The sequence below is a fragment of the Lagenorhynchus albirostris genome, chromosome 4 (assembly GCF_949774975.1).
Source record: "Lagenorhynchus albirostris chromosome 4, mLagAlb1.1, whole genome shotgun sequence".
NCBI classification, from domain to species: domain Eukaryota; kingdom Metazoa; phylum Chordata; class Mammalia; order Artiodactyla; family Delphinidae; genus Lagenorhynchus; species Lagenorhynchus albirostris.
Window position 1 is genome coordinate 138,289,421 of NC_083098.1, and position 19,315 is coordinate 138,308,735.

The 19,315-nt window shown below is 38.4% G+C and overlaps 1 protein-coding gene across 2 annotated transcripts in view; it reads left to right on the forward strand.

The window, feature by feature from the left end:
• The first annotated feature begins 976 nt into the window (after window positions 1–976).
• The window catches only part of PCDH10 (protocadherin 10), a 38,052-nt gene continuing 19,713 nt past the window's right edge, over window positions 977–19,315 (forward strand). For both annotated transcript variants that reach the window (XM_060147445.1, XM_060147444.1), the window contains exons 1-4: window positions 977–3,592; window positions 5,200–5,258; window positions 5,817–5,923; window positions 13,889–14,194. In XM_060147445.1, coding sequence (XP_060003428.1) covers window positions 977–3,592; window positions 5,200–5,258; window positions 5,817–5,923; window positions 13,889–14,194 — 3,088 coding nt within the window. The remainder of the gene's footprint in view (window positions 3,593–5,199; window positions 5,259–5,816; window positions 5,924–13,888; window positions 14,195–19,315) is intronic.

Here is a 19,315-nt window from a genome sequence, read left to right on the forward strand (position 1 = left end):
ACTCACCCCGGCAGCCCGGCCCGGTTGCTTGCGTGACGCGCCTGCTTGACGGTCAGGTTGGCCAATTAGCGGTGGCTCGGTGGGTGGTGCTCCTCAGTGATTGGTTGGCAGAATGAGGGCGCTGCGCAAAAACAGAGAAGCGGAGCGCTCGGAGCTCAGAAACTGCCAGCCGAGATCGCAGGCTCTGGGGCTGAGGCAGGAGGAGGGAAGGACTGGAAAGAAGAGAGATAGGTTAGAGGGAAGAAGAGGCTTGGGAAGGAAACAGCAAGAAAGAAACTGCTCTTCACACTTCCAGAGAGGCAAACGACGGTGGAGATGAGGACAGAGAGTAAGACTATGAAAGCCAAAAACTACAAATAGAGCGAAAGAGGAAAAAATGCCAAGAAGCACATCCATCCGGAGAAATGAAGAGAATGAAAGTTTTATGCTGCAGAACCGTTCTATGCTTTTTCGGCACAAAATTCTCTCGCCGTTTTTAAGCTCTTCTGCATTTGCCAGCCGTTGACGTTAAGAGGCATGTTCAGCGGTGCCAACAGCATCTCCTCTTCCTCTTCCTCTTCCACCTCATTCTTCTCCTCCCATCAGCAAGAAGACAAACCGAGGACAGTCTTGAAATATCAAAATTTCCTCCTTGGGCTTTGCCAGCACCGCGTTGCGCCAAGACTGTCGGAATAAAGGACGCTGACTATTGTTATTATTTTATTAATTGGTCAGTAGGAAGATTACAGATGAGGAAAGGGGACGCCTGTCACCCTTCCTGCGCTAAGATTGAAAAATTAGGCTGAACTGGGGGAAACCCTAAAATGAGGCAAAAGGAATTAAATTTTTAAGGACAGAAAGCCACAAGACAGCCCCCCCCACCCCACACACACACAGAGAGCACTTTTATTTGAGATTTTTTTTTTTTTTCGTGGTGGCTGGGGAGGCGATTGGGTGGCTGGCTGGCTGCGGGAAGCTGATTCCTTTCCCTTTGGAGATGATTGTGCTATTATTCTTCGCCTTGCTCTGGATGGTGGAAGGAGTCTTTTCCCAGCTTCACTACACGGTCCAGGAGGAGCAGGAACATGGCACTTTCGTGGGGAATATCGCTGAAGATCTGGGCTTGGACATTACAAAACTTTCGGCTCGCGGGTTTCAAACGGCGCCCAACTCTCGAACCCCTTACTTGGACCTCAACCTGGAGACCGGGGTGCTGTACGTGAACGAGAAGATTGACCGCGAGCAAATCTGCAAGCAGAGCCCCTCCTGCGTCCTGCACCTGGAGGTCTTCCTGGAAAACCCCCTGGAGCTGTTCCGGGTGGAGATCGAGGTGTTGGACATCAATGACAACCCCCCCTCCTTCCCGGAGCCGGACCTGACCGTGGAGATCTCTGAGAGCGCCACGCCGGGCACCCGCTTCCCCTTGGAGAGCGCATTCGACCCAGACGTGGGCACCAATTCCTTGCGCGACTACGAGATCACTCCCAACAGCTACTTCTCCCTGGACGTGCAGACCCAGGGGGATGGCAACCGATTCGCCGAGCTGGTGCTGGAGAAGCCGCTGGACCGAGAGCAGCAAGCGGTGCACCGCTACGTGCTGACCGCGGTGGACGGGGGAGGAGGGGCCGGAGGAGGCGGAGCGGGAGGGGGCCTGCTCCCCCAACAGCAGCGCACCGGCACGGCCCTACTCACTATCCGAGTGCTGGACTCCAACGACAATGTGCCCGCCTTCGACCAACCCGTCTACACTGTGTCCCTCCCAGAGAACTCGCCGCCGGGCACGCTCGTGATCCAGCTTAACGCCACGGACCCAGATGAGGGCCAGAATGGCGAGGTCGTGTATTCCTTCAGCAGCCACATTTCGCCCCGGGCGCGGGAGCTCTTCGGACTCTCTCCTCGCACTGGCCGACTGGAGGTGAGCGGCGAGCTGGACTACGAAGAGAGCCCGGTGTACCAAGTGTACGTACAAGCCAAGGACCTGGGCCCCAACGCCGTGCCCGCGCACTGCAAGGTGATCGTGAGAGTGCTGGATGCTAACGACAACGCGCCGGAGATCAGCTTCAGCACCGTGAAGGAGGCGGTGAGCGAGGGCGCGGCGCCCGGCACGGTGGTGGCCTTGTTCAGCGTGACCGACCGCGACTCAGAGGAGAATGGACAGGTGCAGTGCGAGCTGCTGGGGGATGTGCCGTTCCGCCTCAAGTCTTCCTTCAAAAACTACTATACCATCGTGACCGAGGCCCCTCTGGACCGAGAGGCGGGGGACTCCTACACCCTGACCGTGGTGGCTCGGGACCAGGGCGAGCCTGCGCTCTCCACCAGCAAGTCGATCCAGGTGCAGGTGTCCGATGTGAACGACAACGCACCGCGATTCAGCCAGCCGGTCTACGACGTGTATGTGACCGAAAACAATGTGCCGGGCGCCTACATCTACGCGGTGAGCGCCACAGACCGTGACGAGGGCGCCAACGCCCAGCTAGCCTACTCTATCCTCGAGTGCCAGATCCAGGGCATGAGCGTCTTCACTTACGTATCCATCAACTCCGAGAACGGCTACTTGTACGCCCTGCGCTCCTTCGACCACGAGCAGCTCAAGGACTTCAGCTTCCAGGTGGAAGCCCGGGACGCCGGCAGCCCCCAGGCGCTGGCTGGCAACGCCACTGTCAACATCCTCATCGTGGATCAGAACGACAACGCCCCTGCCATAGTGGCGCCCCTTCCGGGGCGCAACGGGACTCCGGCGCGCGAGGTGCTGCCCCGCTCGGCGGAGCCCGGTTACCTGCTGACCCGCGTAGCCGCGGTGGACGCGGACGACGGCGAGAACGCCCGGCTCACCTACAGCATTGTGCGGGGTAACGAAATGAACCTCTTCCGCATGGATTGGCGCACCGGGGAGCTCCGCACGGCGCGCCGGGTGCCGGCCAAGCGCGACCCCCAGCGGCCTTACGAGCTGGTGATCGAGGTGCGCGACCACGGGCAACCTCCCCTGTCCTCCACCGCCACCCTGGTGGTGCAGCTGGTGGATGGCGCTGTCGAGCCCCAGGGCGGGGGCGGGGGCGGGGGCGGGGGGTCAGGGGAGCACCAGCGCCCCAGCCGCTCCGGCGGCGGGGAGACCTCGCTGGACCTCACCCTCATCCTCATCATCGCGCTGGGCTCGGTGTCCTTCATCTTCCTGCTGGCCATGATCGTGCTTGCCGTGCGTTGCCAAAAAGAGAAGAAGCTCAACATCTACACGTGTCTGGCCAGCGACTGCTGCCTCTGCTGCTGCTGCTGCAGCGGTGGCGGCTCGACCTGCTGCGGCCGCCAAGCCCGGGCGCGCAAGAAGAAACTCAGCAAGTCGGACATCATGCTGGTGCAAAGCTCCAACGTACCCAGTAACCCGGCCCAAGTGCCGGTGGAGGAGTCCGGGGGCTTTGGCTCCCATCACCACAACCAGAATTACTGCTACCAGGTCTGCCTGACCCCCGAGTCCGCCAAGACCGACCTGATGTTCCTTAAACCCTGCAGCCCTTCGCGGAGTACGGACACTGAGCACAACCCTTGCGGGGCCATCGTCACCGGCTACACAGACCAGCAGCCCGACATCATCTCCAACGGAAGCATTTTGTCCAACGAGGTAAGGCTGAAGCGCCAGGACCACCATCTCTCATCTCCTCCATCCGAAAGCCTCCTCTAGCCCGGCCCTTGTATCTCTGGTGCACTGTGTATTTATTTTTAGGATATTAGCTCACTTGTATCTTTGTGGAGGCAGGAATGGGGAGTCACCTCTCCCACACTTTCGTGTATAACTTAAACTTCGTGTTGTCCCTAATTTTCTGCGCTCCACCCCTTCACGTTTATTTTCATTCCCCTCCTTTGGTGCTTTGCCACCTTGGACCTTCCCTCTTCCCTCTGGCATCTTTCCTTTAAAATCCCAACCCCCCTCTCAGTCTTTTCCCTTCTTAGAAATCTGGGGGTAAAGGGGAAAGTGCGCTGTGGGGAGAGGGAAATGCGGTGGAGGGACCTTCTGGCGCTGGCAAAGGTGTTTTTTTTTTCTCTTTGCATTTGTCCCAGGCGTTAATAAAGTTCATTGTTTTGCTTTGTTTATCGATGCTTTCAGTCGCGTGTAAAAGTAAGCTATAGATTGTTTAACTTTGCACAGTTGTCTAAACTTGAATGCATGTTTTAGTGAATGAGTTATCAGATCCTTGTCGTTTGAACTCGGGTTGCAAAGAAAGCCTTCAGTTCTGCTCTGGACAGCATTTACAGACGCTCTTGAAGCCGAACGCCCACACAGTGTGAATTTGAATGAAGTTGCTTTGGCACAAACCCCTGTAAGCGTAAACTAACGGAAGGCTTAAACAATTGTTGTCTTGAGTATATCTTTTAGCTAATAATTACCTTCTTGCCACCGTTTTGGATAACTCACTGCTGTTGGCTTTCTTCATCCAAGAATTTGGCTTGTCAATTCCGATTTCTTTTTATAAGATGGAGAAGTAGCGAAGTTGAAAGGAGGGAGGGAGTGGGGGAGAACGGAGTTGATTTCTGTAAAAGAAAGTTTGGACCGGAAAAGGCGTGTGGGTGCTGGAGGTGGGGAGGAGAAAGCAAGGGGTGTTTGGAGGGGAAAAAGAATTGGGGCCAGGAGGGAAGGGAGGATTATGATCTCCTTTCTTGGCAGGTTATTTCATTTATTTTGAGTCTTAGATATTATTCATTGACTTTCATGAATATTTGTACAGCTCATTTGTATCTTAAGCACATTTTGAAAATAAACAACAAAATAATTCCATAAAATATCCAAACTTTTTCTTATTGAGCGTGCTGTTTTTCTTGTGTCAACCAGTATATGCACCTAAACACTGTTTTTAGGCCACTGAAACAGAAAGACTGCAGCATATATAACTAGGTTGACCCTATTGGAGACAATAGTTTATGAGCCCCAGCTATGAGGTCATTTGCATTCTCTCCTTAACACACACACACACACACACACACACACACACACTTAAAATTGGCCTTTTATCTCTGCATTTTTTTTTAACCTTTACTGAAAATCTAGATTGAAGTGTCTCTGCATATCTTCCTTTACCCAGCAATCACTAGTCTGAGGTTTTAGGACAGCTTAGAAATTCATAAAAATGTACACAATTACTTAAGCTAGAATTAGTTCCTAACTTCAAAAGCAGACTTGTTAGTTAAACCCTTAGCATTCAAATGCTCTTGATTTATTTATTTTTTTTCTAGACTAAACACCAGCGAGCAGAGCTCAGCTATCTAGTTGACAGACCTCGCCGAGTTAACAGGTATGGACTCCTTTTTTTTTTTTCCTACCTTGGTGTATGGACAAATTACTACCTACTAATTAGGAATTAGGTATATTATTCAATATCAAAATAGAAAATGATAAAGTATTTCCAATTAGGGCAGGACATAAATACTGATTACGTTAGGTTTCCTAGACAATAAACTTTAAAAATATTGGTGTGTTTCATTTACATATAACCACTAAGTATACTTGACTATTTTGTCAGTTTACACTCCTACACTGCTTCTAATAATCTTCCTAGCTGTTCCAGATATATACATATATATATCTTCTATGAAAATGATATAAACATACGCTTAGTTCCAATCACAGAATAATGGCTAAACTTTACATGCCTTAACAGCTCCAACTAACTGCTAATGTTTAATTTTAGAGAGTTAGGCTTAAGGTTATGAAAACTAGCTTTAAGCAGAAATAAAGCCACCTGAGAGCTCTAGGCATCTGCAGCACCATCAGTGACCATGTGGTGGCAGAAGAATGTTTTCTGTGTTTCTTCACCTTTTTTATTCTAATATTCACATTTTTGTACTTCTAGTTCTGCATTCCAGGAAGCCGACATAGTAAGCTCTAAGGACAGTGGCCATGGAGACAGCGAACAGGGAGATAGTGATCACGATGCCACCAACCGCGGCCAGTCAGCTGGTAAGTGTGATCAAAGGGCAATGCTGACTTTTATAGTGTTTTTCAAAAATCAATCCTAAAAGGATGATGTTCTAGGTAATTTTTAGTGTTAGTAAATCTACAGAAGAATGGTGCCATCCTATGTCGACAATTGTATACTCGAAGAGGATTGTAATATTTACTGTTCCTTCAGAGAATGAAAGCTAGAAATTCATTGTGGAATATGTTAGACTATGAAACGTTTCTTTTTTATGTAATGTTCTTTCCTGGAATTATACTGCATACAAAAGCCAGAGATTTCTCGCGTGGTCCAGTCCTCAGTCTTCAGTCAATTACGATATTATTAGACTTGCTTACGGATGAGGTAACTGAAGATGAATGAAATTGGTTGACCTGCACAAGGTCACAAGAGGATGAGTGGATGATTGGGGACCAGAATCCAAATTTCTCCATTTCCAGAGCAATGCATTTTACATGTCAACGAATATTGAATGAGAGAGGGAATGGTGATTAAAATCATGAATAGGTTGAAAGCAGGATTTCCAATCCCGGGTTCTTAGGCTTCAGGACACTAGTTAACATTTGATAATGTGTATTTTCTGAAGCATCCTAGGTTCCCTCATATTTTCATTGGATCCATGTTCAAAAGTTGAACTCTAGGTATATTTGTATGCGGGCTTAATGGTATTCACTGATGGAGGTTGCAATGTGATACGTATTTTTTACTTTGTTTTACTTTATCTTCCTTTACTTTTTCTATATAAATTTACCCTTTAAGTTTTATAGGATCCTGATAACTCTAACTACTAATAATTAAAGAAAACACTTAAAAGAAATAAAATATGTACCTTAAAATAATGAAAACAATTTCACAAGGTTTGGGTTTTCTTTCCACTTAATTTGCATTTCAACTATGAAGGGTGCTTGTTGATTTTTTTTTTTTTGCTTTTGCTTTTTCAGTTGAGTTTTGTGTTTATCTGACACATAAAGAAAGGCAAAGGCAAGTTAACTTTTATAACTTCTAAGACGCCCATCACTGGACTGTCTCAAGGTCCAACTTCATTCACTTGAGCTTTGAGCTTTATTTTGGTTAGTGATTAAGTGTAGGGTGATAGGGTTCTCATTTTCAAGGTACCATTGATCCTCGAGAGCACCCATTCCTTAACACGCTCCCTGGGCCTCTGAACGGTGCTGATGCAGTGTGCCAAAGGGCAGTATCAGCCCCACGGTCGCCTGGCAGCAGTGGTGGCTGCAAGCCTCTCACTTGGCTTATGTGTGCCGTGTCTGAGGCTGCCTTAGCCTTGGGAAACGCAGGCAGGAGGAGGGGAAAAAAAGACTGCTCAAGGGTCTCTTTATATTGCTGCAAGTCATTAATATGCAGACCTAATGAGACTTGAGAACTGCCAAGAATTCCCGGAGGTCCCTGCCCCTTGCGGGCCTTCACGCTAAGTGAACAGAGCATCTATTTAGTGTCTGGGAACCTGACAACAAACCAGATCTTGCCAGAAGTTTATATTTGAGTACAAAGTCCCTTTCATTTTTGGCCTATATATGACATATGATTTATTGTTATCTTTTAAAAGGTATATGTTTAGAATTGCTCATTCCTATTCCTTTTTCAGAGTTTCTAATTTAATAGTCTGCCTTTTAAAACTTTGGAAACAAAATGCTTAATATTAAAAACAAAAAAAAGAGTATCCACTGCTGCATGGTTCCTTGGGTGCACTTTATTCCTTTCCCACTCCCCCCTACTTTGTTTTTTTAGTTTTTTGGGTTTTTTTCTGTAGCACTCCAACCTCAATGAACATTTCAATTAGTTTAGTCCCCTCAGACATAATGAGCCATAATAACTTAACCGAAAAAAGAGAAATGAATAAACATCTGCAAAAAGTGTTAAATTTGGAACATGGATGGGAATACATTCTTATCAGTGCGCCTTCCCACTAGCTCTTTCATTTCACAGGCACTCAATGTTGCCATTTCGGTAATGTTTCTTTTAAATTATTTGAGATGTCAAAACATTAAAAGGAAATTTTAAATGCTAAATTGTGTAAGGAAAACATATTTAAAAGCAGGCAGTTTTTCTTATCAAAATGGCAAATTCTTTTTTCTATCTTTAAGTTCTTAAACATGTAAAAGTATTACAGAATTAACAATCTACTTCATTAGCAGTTATAGCGCTGCCACCACATACTGGGCACAATGATAGCTGTTTTCAAATTGTAATAACACACTCGTATTAAGAAGTAATTATACCTTCGTGTGCTGAATTTAAGTCAGATTTAATATGTCTAATTTTATTGTAAAAATGATTTTGAAGTGTTTACCTTGTAAAGTATAAAACCCTAAATGCAGAGAATTAAGATGTTAATGACTTTTTCCTGTCCATTCTTTGTTGTGTACTATAAACTTTACACCAAGTAGCTAGAGTATTTCCAAAAAGTTAAGCCTATTTCAGATAAATAAGTACATCTGTTTTATTACCTTCTAAAACCAAGTATTGATGGTCTTCCAATTTTGCAATATTTAGAGAATATTCTTCATAGCACATACATTTCCAGGTTTAGAATATGAAAAACTTTTGTGCTAATAAGCAGATACCACTGAGCTAGGTTATAAAGGGGGAAAGTTAGACTATCAAGGAAAAACAGCGCTGAAAAGAAATAGATTCTGAATTCTTTAGTTTGTACCTCATTTCATATTACATTATATACACTGTTTAGCTTAGTGCTTCACCTGTTTAAACTTCCTAAGTTTTTATTTATTCCCACTTTCTTTTTCTACGTTAACATTAGCTTGTATTTATTTATTTGGATATTCCTTCTATTTATTCTTCTATGAATAGTTTTCCTTTTTGTTCTTTCTCCTCCCTCCCCCCCTTGCTTTTCTCCTTTCTAAGCCATTTGCAGTCACCAATCTTGTTCATAGAAGGGCTTTAAACACGAAGGCAGCTGCACAGAGAATCACATAAGCTTTTTCAGTTTTCCACTGCACCTGGCTCCATGTGTGAAATTCTTCGGCTTGACCACTGCTCTGTGGCACTTACTTTCTATAGCCTTGTCAAGGTGCTTTCCGTTTTTTTCAGTGCAGTATTGATGTATTGGTTAGATATGGCAGAAGTCCAAGGAGATGTGGTAAACGCTTACATAAACCATCACAAGGGGAGAAACTGATTAATCACAGCTTAAATAGCAAAAAAAAAAAAAAAAAACAATAAAATGAATTTAAAACCAATATATTTTCAATTTTATAATACCATTAGATTAAAAGATAGAACTTTTGTCTAATTTAAATACTGATACAACATTTTTAGTTGTATATTCTTAAACATTTTAATATTATTGGAGGTAGATCTAAGGCAATCTATTTAATGGTGAGAAATTTTTTTCCATTTATTAAATACTTACCATGTACATACTAGGATTAATTATGAATTTATTTTTAATAATTGTGCCTTCTTGAAATATGTATTGAAGAAGAAAATGCTAGTAAGTGATGATTCAGTTAATGTTACTTGTTATATTTACCTGAAAATTTTCAAATTTCCCTTCTTGTAAATTTTTCTTTTAGCTATAAAGGGAACTTAGCTTCTAAATGTGTCAATTTCTTACCTAATTATCATGAGATTTATACATGACACATGGTCAAAACTTGGCTATAAATTTAAAAAATTAAGTGATTCGTATTATTGGTATTTTCATACTAGTAGATAAAAGTATATCATGAAATGCATTAAGCCACTGCACTACTACAATGTCAATAAGAGAATTCTTGTTTTGTCATAAAATACAAATTCCCCTTTCCTGACTCCAATAAGAATTTAGATAATGGCAGTTAGTTTCTGGCTTTATAAATAAAGTGAATTCATACCATTGCCTGAATAAGCAAAAACTTTCTGTTAAGGTTTCTGGTGAAAATGTGAGCTACAACTTGATAATGAGGAGACATTTACAATTGGAAAAAATATAAGACCAATGTTAAGAGAAAACAGAGAAAAATATAAACATTTTGAAAGATAAGTAAGGAGAAAATTTTGATGTGCATGTTCTGATTTTTTTCATGGGTGAATTATGTTGTTAAATCTCTGCTCTCAAATCAAATTTTCCTAAAACTTATAGCAATTTTTACGGTTAGAGTTAATATCTGTAATTTCTCCAGTGTTAAATAATTAAAGGAAGACTTGAAATTTCCTCCAAAACTTGAGTGTTGATTTTTTAAATTATTTATCATATTTTGGAAAAAAACCCCACATACTTTCTGAAGGCTTGGTACGTGAGAGAGAAATGAGCATGTAATTTTATAGTATTACATTCATCAGAAAACAGCACAAATTGAATACAGATACCTTTTTGGAATCAGTTTGTTCTCAGTGGTAATATCACTGCCTCTGACTGTAAGGGATCAAGTTACTTGCTAGTTAAAAAAGATGTATTTTAAAATTTGTCTGAATATATCTTTGCATAACAGGCAGTCTATCACTTCAGCTGTCATGCCTTGCAGAACAGACATTTCTGAGAAGTGGAAAAAAATAAATAAGTAGGATAAGAAATTGTAAATAAAATATGTATGTTGAAATGCTTCTTAGGAATTACCAGAACTTCAAACTCAGGCTTGGCCTGTATTTGTCTGCTATACAAATCCCACAGGTTCTAAAGTAAGGGCATTTGAACAAGAAGAAAAAAAAAAAAGAAGTTAAACTTATTTTCTCTTGGGACTTCAGTTTGAGCTGTTAAAATATTCCGAAAGCAATGTGAAAGGTATGCATTTTTAAATGTCCCATGTACTGAAATAACTGACATTCCTGTCCTTTGTGCAGTCATTTACCACCACAAAACTTAAATATACCTCTGCTTATCTGGTCATTAAAATAATATATTTAGGCTTCCCTGGTGGCACAGTGGTTGAGAGTCCGCCTGCCGATGCAGGGGACATGGGTTCGTGCCCTGGTCCAGGAGGATCCCACCTGCCGCTGAGCGGCTGGGCCCGTGAGCCACGGCCGCTAAGCCTGTGCGTCCAGAGCCTGTGCTCCGCAACAGGAGAGGCCACAACAGTGAGAGGCACGCATACCGCAAAAAATATATATATATATTTATTTATTTATTTAATGGGATTAGTGATATATGAAAAAAGATAAAATAATTTAAAAATAATTTTAGTCAATGGCTCCCTAAGGTGAGGACCAGTAAATGGGCAAGATGTATTTGGTTCTCAAACTATATATCTAAGACAAATGAAAAAAAACATTTTCACTGAATGTTTCTAAAACTCATTTGAAATTGATTGATATACTATTTATATGATTTTAAAAAATTGTTTCTGTGCCTGATATTTTCCTCATGAGAAATTAGTGTACTTGTTTTATCAGTAAAACTGGTGAAACATCTACAGGCAGAATGTGTGCCATATTCCCTTTCCTTGTAGTTATATAAAGCTGTGTTATCACTATGGGGACCCCACTTCAAAAGGAGTAGCTCATAAATTTATTAAGAACATTATTTACAAGTGTTTCCCTTTCAGGCAAGTAACAGTGTTCTTCCAACAGAAAACTTTATCATATTCCTCACTTTTCTTGTTATGCACATGATATGTTTTGTTTTACAGGTTCTCAATTCATGAGAACTTTACTTCATCATCTAAGGGAATTTTAACTAGCCTCTAATAAGTCAAAGAGGCAGAAAAACATATACTTCGAGAGAAGAAAATGGGCACAACTGAATATAAACTACCCATAAAAACAAATTCTACTAAAAGTACCCTCTAACATAGGCAAACATCTTAATGATAATGTTGAGAGACTAGATTATTAAAATTTTTCTCTGTGATTATCATTTTCAAAATTATAAGAATACTTGGGTACAGTGCTCAAACAGATGTGAAAGATTGTTAATGGTCTCATGAGAAATATTTGAAAGGGTTTGATCAGTTATGTGATGAAAAACTGTATTAACATCAAATTTTACATTAGTACCCATCTTTATCAGGATCCAATAAAACAATTCTGTCTTAAAATTTGAATTTTTTCCATCAACTTCAAATTTAATGACATGAATTTATTTTTAAAATATATAATTGCTCATAATTTACTATTAATGGTAGTTCCACCTATCAAAAAGGCCTTTTATTCCTTATCACACTATAAATAGGGAGCATTTAGAGTACAGTGCCTCAAAAAGAGATGTCTCTGGTTCTCTAACTTCTACCTAGCTCGTATGTCAGTGTGCATCAGGGATATTCTCCTTCCCTTCCTCTTTTTTTTTTTAAATACCTATCTCCTTACAGGCATAGGATAACTGAACTTCCCTGGTGTCTACAGAAAAATTGACATGTTTTACATGCTGTTCTTAGTCTGATTCCTTATCTTGGCTTCAGCTCATGTTTACGTTCCTCAACAGTTCACTGATCAGTAATTTACTTCCAGGCTTATGCATCAATTATCAATGGAATGTTAGACTTGAAGTCAGACTTAGCATTATACATAGTTTAATTTAAAATAAAAAAGTCATTATAAAGTGAGATTAATATATGATAAGAAGCTTGGTGTTATTTCTTAAAACATAATACATGTAATTAGCTGTTCTTAACTCCAAAATACTTGAGGATAATCTGGAGGGTTAATAATTGTGAAAAATTGATTTCTTTTTATTATATAGAGAGATGTTAAAATATATACACAAAAAAGTAAATTAGTACTAGTAGAATACCGTTAGGAATTTGCAAACTAAAACTTGTTCAAGAGCTCAAATCACTCATAACATTTAAAGAAAAAAATCAAGTGTGTTCATGACATAAATATTACTCTGTTGGTCAAAAAAATAATCCCTAGTTTTTCCACACCAGGCATTTCATGCATTTGAGAGTTTCTGACGAACGGACTAATCACACTTTGGTTATTTCAAATTGATCCTGTTTTTAAACATATTTAATAAATGCGTTGCTCTGTTTAGAAACATGTTAAAATGTGATTTTGTTTATGTACTTATTTTTTCACCTACTGCTAGTTATCAAAATGAATAACAAATGGTATTCTATAGTGCCCCCAAATTGTTATGTTTTCTTAAGAAAGTGAGTGAGATTTCTTGAGTCATAAATAATGTGTTTAATATTCTTGTCAATCTATGGGAGACAATGAAATTTGAAGATGTCGTTTGAAATCTTGGTATTCTATCTAGGATTAGTAAGCAAACAGCTCTGTGTTGTCTAGGACAAGTGTTTTCCAATATAGAACAAGTAATAAAGTATTTGTCAATAGCGTCTGCAGCTGACTCACATCGCACTTGTTACCTTGGTTTCACTAATTACAGTCATTTGTTCTGGGCTTGTCTAAGGTGGTAAATGATAAGTGGTTTGTAGTAATATGGACTACGAGAGTGTTACTGAAAAATAACTTTTAGGAAGTCATTTTCTAGGAACCTAAGAAAGCATGCTCTTGGCTGCTCATGTAATCTTATTTTATTCTTGTTATTTACTGATGTATCAGTATGTATGCCATGTTTCTGTTGAATTTCACTTTTTATTTCATGTCCAGATTTTATAATCTAAATGTCATCACTAGTACTTCCCATATTTCTTCCATTTTTGTCTCTAAGAAAAAAAATATCAGATGAGTTAACATCATTAGAGATTATGGATAACGAAGGTTTTCCACTTCGGTTTTTTCTCTGTTATGAACTTCACGAGAGATTTTTTTAAATATTCATTCTCACTATTTTCTAGTTATTTAAATAATTTAGAGCCAACATTTCCCCCCCCCCGCCCCGATATCCTGAGTAGTTTAGAAACATCTATCTCAGAGGCCTCTTTGCCAAGAGTCTTACCCTTTATAAAATAATGTAAAGCGATTTTTGGCTCCTGTCAGGTTAAAACAAGAAAAAATTGTCAAGATACCTTCACCCATTGCTCTTTATGCTGCCTGTAACTTTTCACTTCTAAGTAGCTGGTCATGTTGGTGAAGCCTCCCTCCATAGCTTCTGTGTTTTCTGCTCGCAGGTATGGATCTCTTCTCCAACTGCACCGAGGAATGTAAAGCCCTGGGCCACTCAGATCGGTGCTGGATGCCTTCATTTGTCCCTTCTGATGGACGCCAGGCTGCTGATTATCGTAGCAATCTGCATGTTCCTGGCATGGACTCTGTTCCAGACACTGAGGTGTTTGAAACTCCAGAAGCCCAGCCTGGGGCGGAGAGGTCCTTCTCCACCTTCGGCAAAGAGAAGGCCCTTCACAGCACCCTGGAGAGGAAAGAGCTGGATGGACTGCTGTCTAATACACGAGCGCCTTACAAACCACCATATTTGAGTAAGTATTCCGTAAAAGGCTGTAGCAAAGTATTCCCTTTCAGGAAATAAAGTTCAACATGCCATTCTTCTTAGTAAAAATAGAGTTCAGGTTGTTTTCAGAAACAAGGATAAAAGTGACTCTTGGATGCAGACAGCACTTTACAATCGAAAAATGGATATACTTAACAAGAAGACAAATTCCTGGGTTAGGACATGGTGGTTGGCTACAATCAAGGATAATTTTTGATGTTGTTGAAAAACATTTTTCAAATGATCTTCCTATTTCCTTTGAATACTGCTCACCTGCTGACTTGATTTCCATGTGTTTTGAAGGGCTTAAGGTGGAAAAACATCTCTTCACAGTTAAGTCACTGAGAGACCTCGTTTTCTTATTGCTTACCAGCATTATCACTTAATCATCCTTTTCCCACAATGACATTAAACACAGGCTAAATTCAGAAATCATTGCAGCCATCAGTTTGATCATTCTACGTGATTTAGTAATATGTTGGCATGGATACACGTTGCTTATCCGAATCAGAGGAACTACACGATGAAAGCATATCAACACAGCAATATTATTCATTTATCTAAAATAGTAGCTTCTTCTAACATTGAGACATTGATAATTGTAGTCAGCTCTTTTGATATTGGGACCATAGTCTCGAAGTGGATAACTTTATACAACCACTCTGAAAAACAACAATGCTTTGAGATTCTTTAGCATATATTTATTAAAGTAGCCTAAAAATCAAACTTTAATAAATAAGGACTCTGATTCAGTCTTTGCCCCTCAAACTAAATTCTGGATTTAAAATTTTATTCATTCTTTCTGGATTTAAAGTTTTACTTATTATCAAAACCCAAGCTTTTCCAAATTTTACACAACATATTCTCAGTAGTGTTTCACTTAAAGTAATAATATACATTATAGAAGTACATTATCAATCATTTCAAGGTAAAAATTCAAAGGGCATATGATTCAGAGTAATTCAAATTTGTATTTCTAAATAAATACAAATATTTCCTGTTAGCATATATTAACTGGTAAATCTACATCAAATATAGTGAAAAATCAGTTCAACCTCTAACTCTTAGTGAGTACCAACCTTGAGGAAATTTCACTTACATTACAGAACTGAAATTTTGAACATCTACAAATATCTTTTCTCTACTGACTAGTTTTTCTGTTTAATTTTAAGAATCATGGTAACAATTTTTGTTGATAAAAATATTAATGCTACATATATTTTAACGCAAATTTCTCTACTTTTTAATAATCTAGTATTTCATTTAGATCCCTGATTTCAGGGATTATAAAATGTGTTATCAGATATATGTGCTGCTAGAAATCAAAGAATGCATCTATTATTTTACCAAGAAAATTAAGATTTGTTTGCATATTATTCCCGATGTGTATTATAATTAATTAATTTTGAATAACAATTTCCGTCTTCTGTTTTAGCCAGCTCAGCTCATACTGCTCAAAATTTAGGGTTTGGGATAAAGTGTGGATGGGATGAAAAAGAAGCAGAAAAATAGCATTTTGTTGTTTTTATTTATACTCTCCTCAGTTCTTCATATAACTTTAATCATGTCTGAATTTTTTTTTAACTTCTAGTGTTTAATGTCATCTTAGTCTCACACAGTTATCTTTAAAATTACTTCCTAGCTCTGATTTAATAGGCATAGTCAATTTTATGGTTAATCTAACTGTATAAGCTAAACCAAAACCCTCCATTCCTGACAATTTTGCCCCCCAAATTCACATGGTGGTAGTTGTTAATACGTGTATCATTTATCATCAGGAATGGAAATATTCTCATCTTCTAAATTGAAAAGCACGTCCCTTATGTAATTAAAGAAGCTAAAAATTAGCACTAATTACCTTTATTTAAAATCAGAATGTTTAAATAATTATTGAGGAAGCAGTTTTTCTTTTGCTAAACATGCATTTTGTTTTTTAATGAACATAATGAACATTTTGATGTTAAGAAAAGTAACTGTATATTTAGTTATTTTTGTAAAGCCCTAAAAAAAGCCTAATCAGGCTACCACTGTCATTTATAAAATGATGACAGGGAAATGGTGATACGCTTAATAATACAAATGAGATCATTGTCTACACCCAAGAACTTTCCATTTCTACACCTCTGATTGCTAAAGTTAAACTTAAAAATTGTAAGAAAACAACTTTTACACAAAAGTGCATGTATGCACATTAAAAACAATGTACTTTGTGTTTCTAAAAAAATACCTATATACAATTATATTTCTTCTTTTTTTAATGTATAAGAAAAGATCCATGAAGACTATATGTAATGCATTTAATGAAATGGAACTTATTTTTTTAATCAGGAGAAATTTTCAACATATCTCTTAAACCTTGTCTCATTAGTCATGAGCTCTGTACAAGCATGCCTCCTCTTATTTTTGTCATAATGTTGTATATTGCTAATACTCTGATAAGGACCAAAGGGATACACTGAAAGATGGAGGAAATAAATTTAAACATGGTCATATAGTCAAAATATAGTATTTAGATTTATCTTAAAATGTTAATAAATTTTAGCTTAGCTTTAATTTTTATTAAAGTAATAAAAAATATGAAAATACTTTGTCTTAATAAAAAGCAATAATTGTTTTCAACACTTATTAAAATGAAATAAAAATATTCTCTGGAGTTTAAAACTAGTTATATTTTTCATACAGGATTCAAGAATTTCTTTAAAATTACTGACATGTTATTTAAAATTACTGAGTCTTTCAACTGACACAGTAAGTTATACATAAAACATCTAGATAGTCTGAAAAAATAAAGATCATAAAAATAATTCAAGTTCAAGAATATAACTGGTAAAAGTTATAGCATTAATATAATTTAGAAAAGCCCAAAAGTTAAAACAACATGTTTAATATTATTTTTGTAATCATTCTTGCTTATGATTTTGGTTTCACATTTTGAACATTATCTCTTCAGATTTTTTTTGTCTGGAAACAAGCATATCTTTCAGTTTAAATCCGCCTAAACAATACAGTACTAAAGGTATGAGGATTTGTTATTTGGAAACCTGTTGATTTCTTGTCAAAAACTTAGTCATTCCCTAAGAATTGAAAACAATCATAAGATAGATGGCCAATGAAATTTCATCTAAAATGTATGTGTGAAATCTTTCTTTCATTTGTTTAAAAGGTCATACAATAATAAATTATATTGAATAAAGTGAAAAAAACCTACATGGACATCATGATTTTTAAATCCTAAATCCATGAAATTTTCTACAATCATAGGACTGTAGGAAACCATTTATTGAAAAGTGTTACAATTGATTCTGCTTTCATAGCATACAACATTTAGACTAGTCCAGGTGTGTCAAAAAAGCAGCTGTCTCCTGACCTAACTTTGTTTTTGCCTACTTTTGAGCCCTTTTGAAATTTCAACCCAACTCATACATATCATAACGTAAGAAAAGATGTCAGAACTTTGAAACATTGCATTTAAAATGCTGCTGACACTTTGACTTCTTTTCAGTAACCCTCATTTTAGGAACATTCTTTTTGGCATCTATATTATTTCTACCTAACACTTCAAGTTTTTACTTTTTTGAAGTCGTAGAGTGTGTTTTGTTGAGTCACACGTCTTCCAATTCCTTCATTATCTTAGTCGGCCCTCTAAGTTTTCATAATTTGTTGAAGTCAAACGAATTATGAAATATATATAGGAGCATATACAGTATTCAAAATAAAATGACTTTTCTTACTGGTACAGATTACCTTCATACTTATGTACCCCTGTGTAGTGTTTTCTCTGGAATTCGTATATTCCTCTAATGTCATAAGCATAGCATCACTTTATCAAATATTAAATTCCACAGAAAGTATTTTTATAGGTGGCCTTTTGACATTTTTGTCTGTTAGGTCCATATGTTACTAAATGAATGGACGTCTTTTTCAGTAATTTTTCCTTTTTAATAGATATGTTTGTTTCTGTTCACTTTTTCTCCAAGTTGTGCTACTTTTTTTTTTAATAATATCCTATTTCTGAGATTTTTGTTCTCTCACTTGTCTTTATAAGAATACCTCTAGATTTGTGAGTCTAACTAATTTTCTTACTTTTTTAGTTTATCTCTTTGTGACAAATCTCTGGTTTTTGAATCACACCAGTATTTCTATTTTTCCATTAAATTCTTTTATTCTGTAATTATGAATTAATCTCTCGTAATCAAAATAGTTTACTCACATCAACTCTGTGAGCAAGAAACAAATGACAACTCAGGATCAGAAAAAACCTGATCCCAGTTCATATTCTCCATATATCTACTGTTAGAATTAAATGTTCACTGAATTTTACAATATTTCACTTCTTTGAAAAATGGTAATCTATTCACAGTTTATGGGATTACTCCAGTTAAATGGTGCAGCAGCTGACTGGAACCTTTGTATACTCTAGATAAATGAGAGATCATAAGGCTATCTTGTTTCTTCTCCTTTAGTTGTTGAGCAATGGTCTGCCTCAACTAATAGGATTTAAATGAAAGCTATAAAAATCTTTCTGAGGTGCAGATATGAAACAGAACTGTTCATTTTACATCTATACATCTGGCAATTTCTGTAGGCAATTTGTGTTTTACTTATTCAGACAGCAGTGCTTCTCTGTGACTTATCACATATCATTTAAAATGTGTGCCTTTGGGTGCATTGAAACTAGTTAATATCCAATACTCCCTTGGCATATTTAGACTCATTACCCAGCCATGCATATTATAAACGCAAAATAATTATGTGATAGAAAATGAATTAATGGACGAATGAGTGTTTTTAAAGCACCCAAACTTTCTTTAATACTGTCATCATACTTTACTTGACACACACATCTACACACAGCTTTTGATATCTCTAGGCAAACTCTCTTCTTTTCTTCCAATTAAAAAAACATGTTTTAAATTAGTTGTATTTCTCTCTAGATAGTACCTACAAGGTTTTATGAGGGAAGATAGATATTGAACTCATTCAAAATATTGAAATACACCTAACCAAGATGTTTTGTGAAATATGATGGTGTTTTTCAGTACTTTAAGATTTTAAACTTCTTTTGATTTATTCAAGGGTCTTACCTCATATTCTAAGGGGGAATTAAATT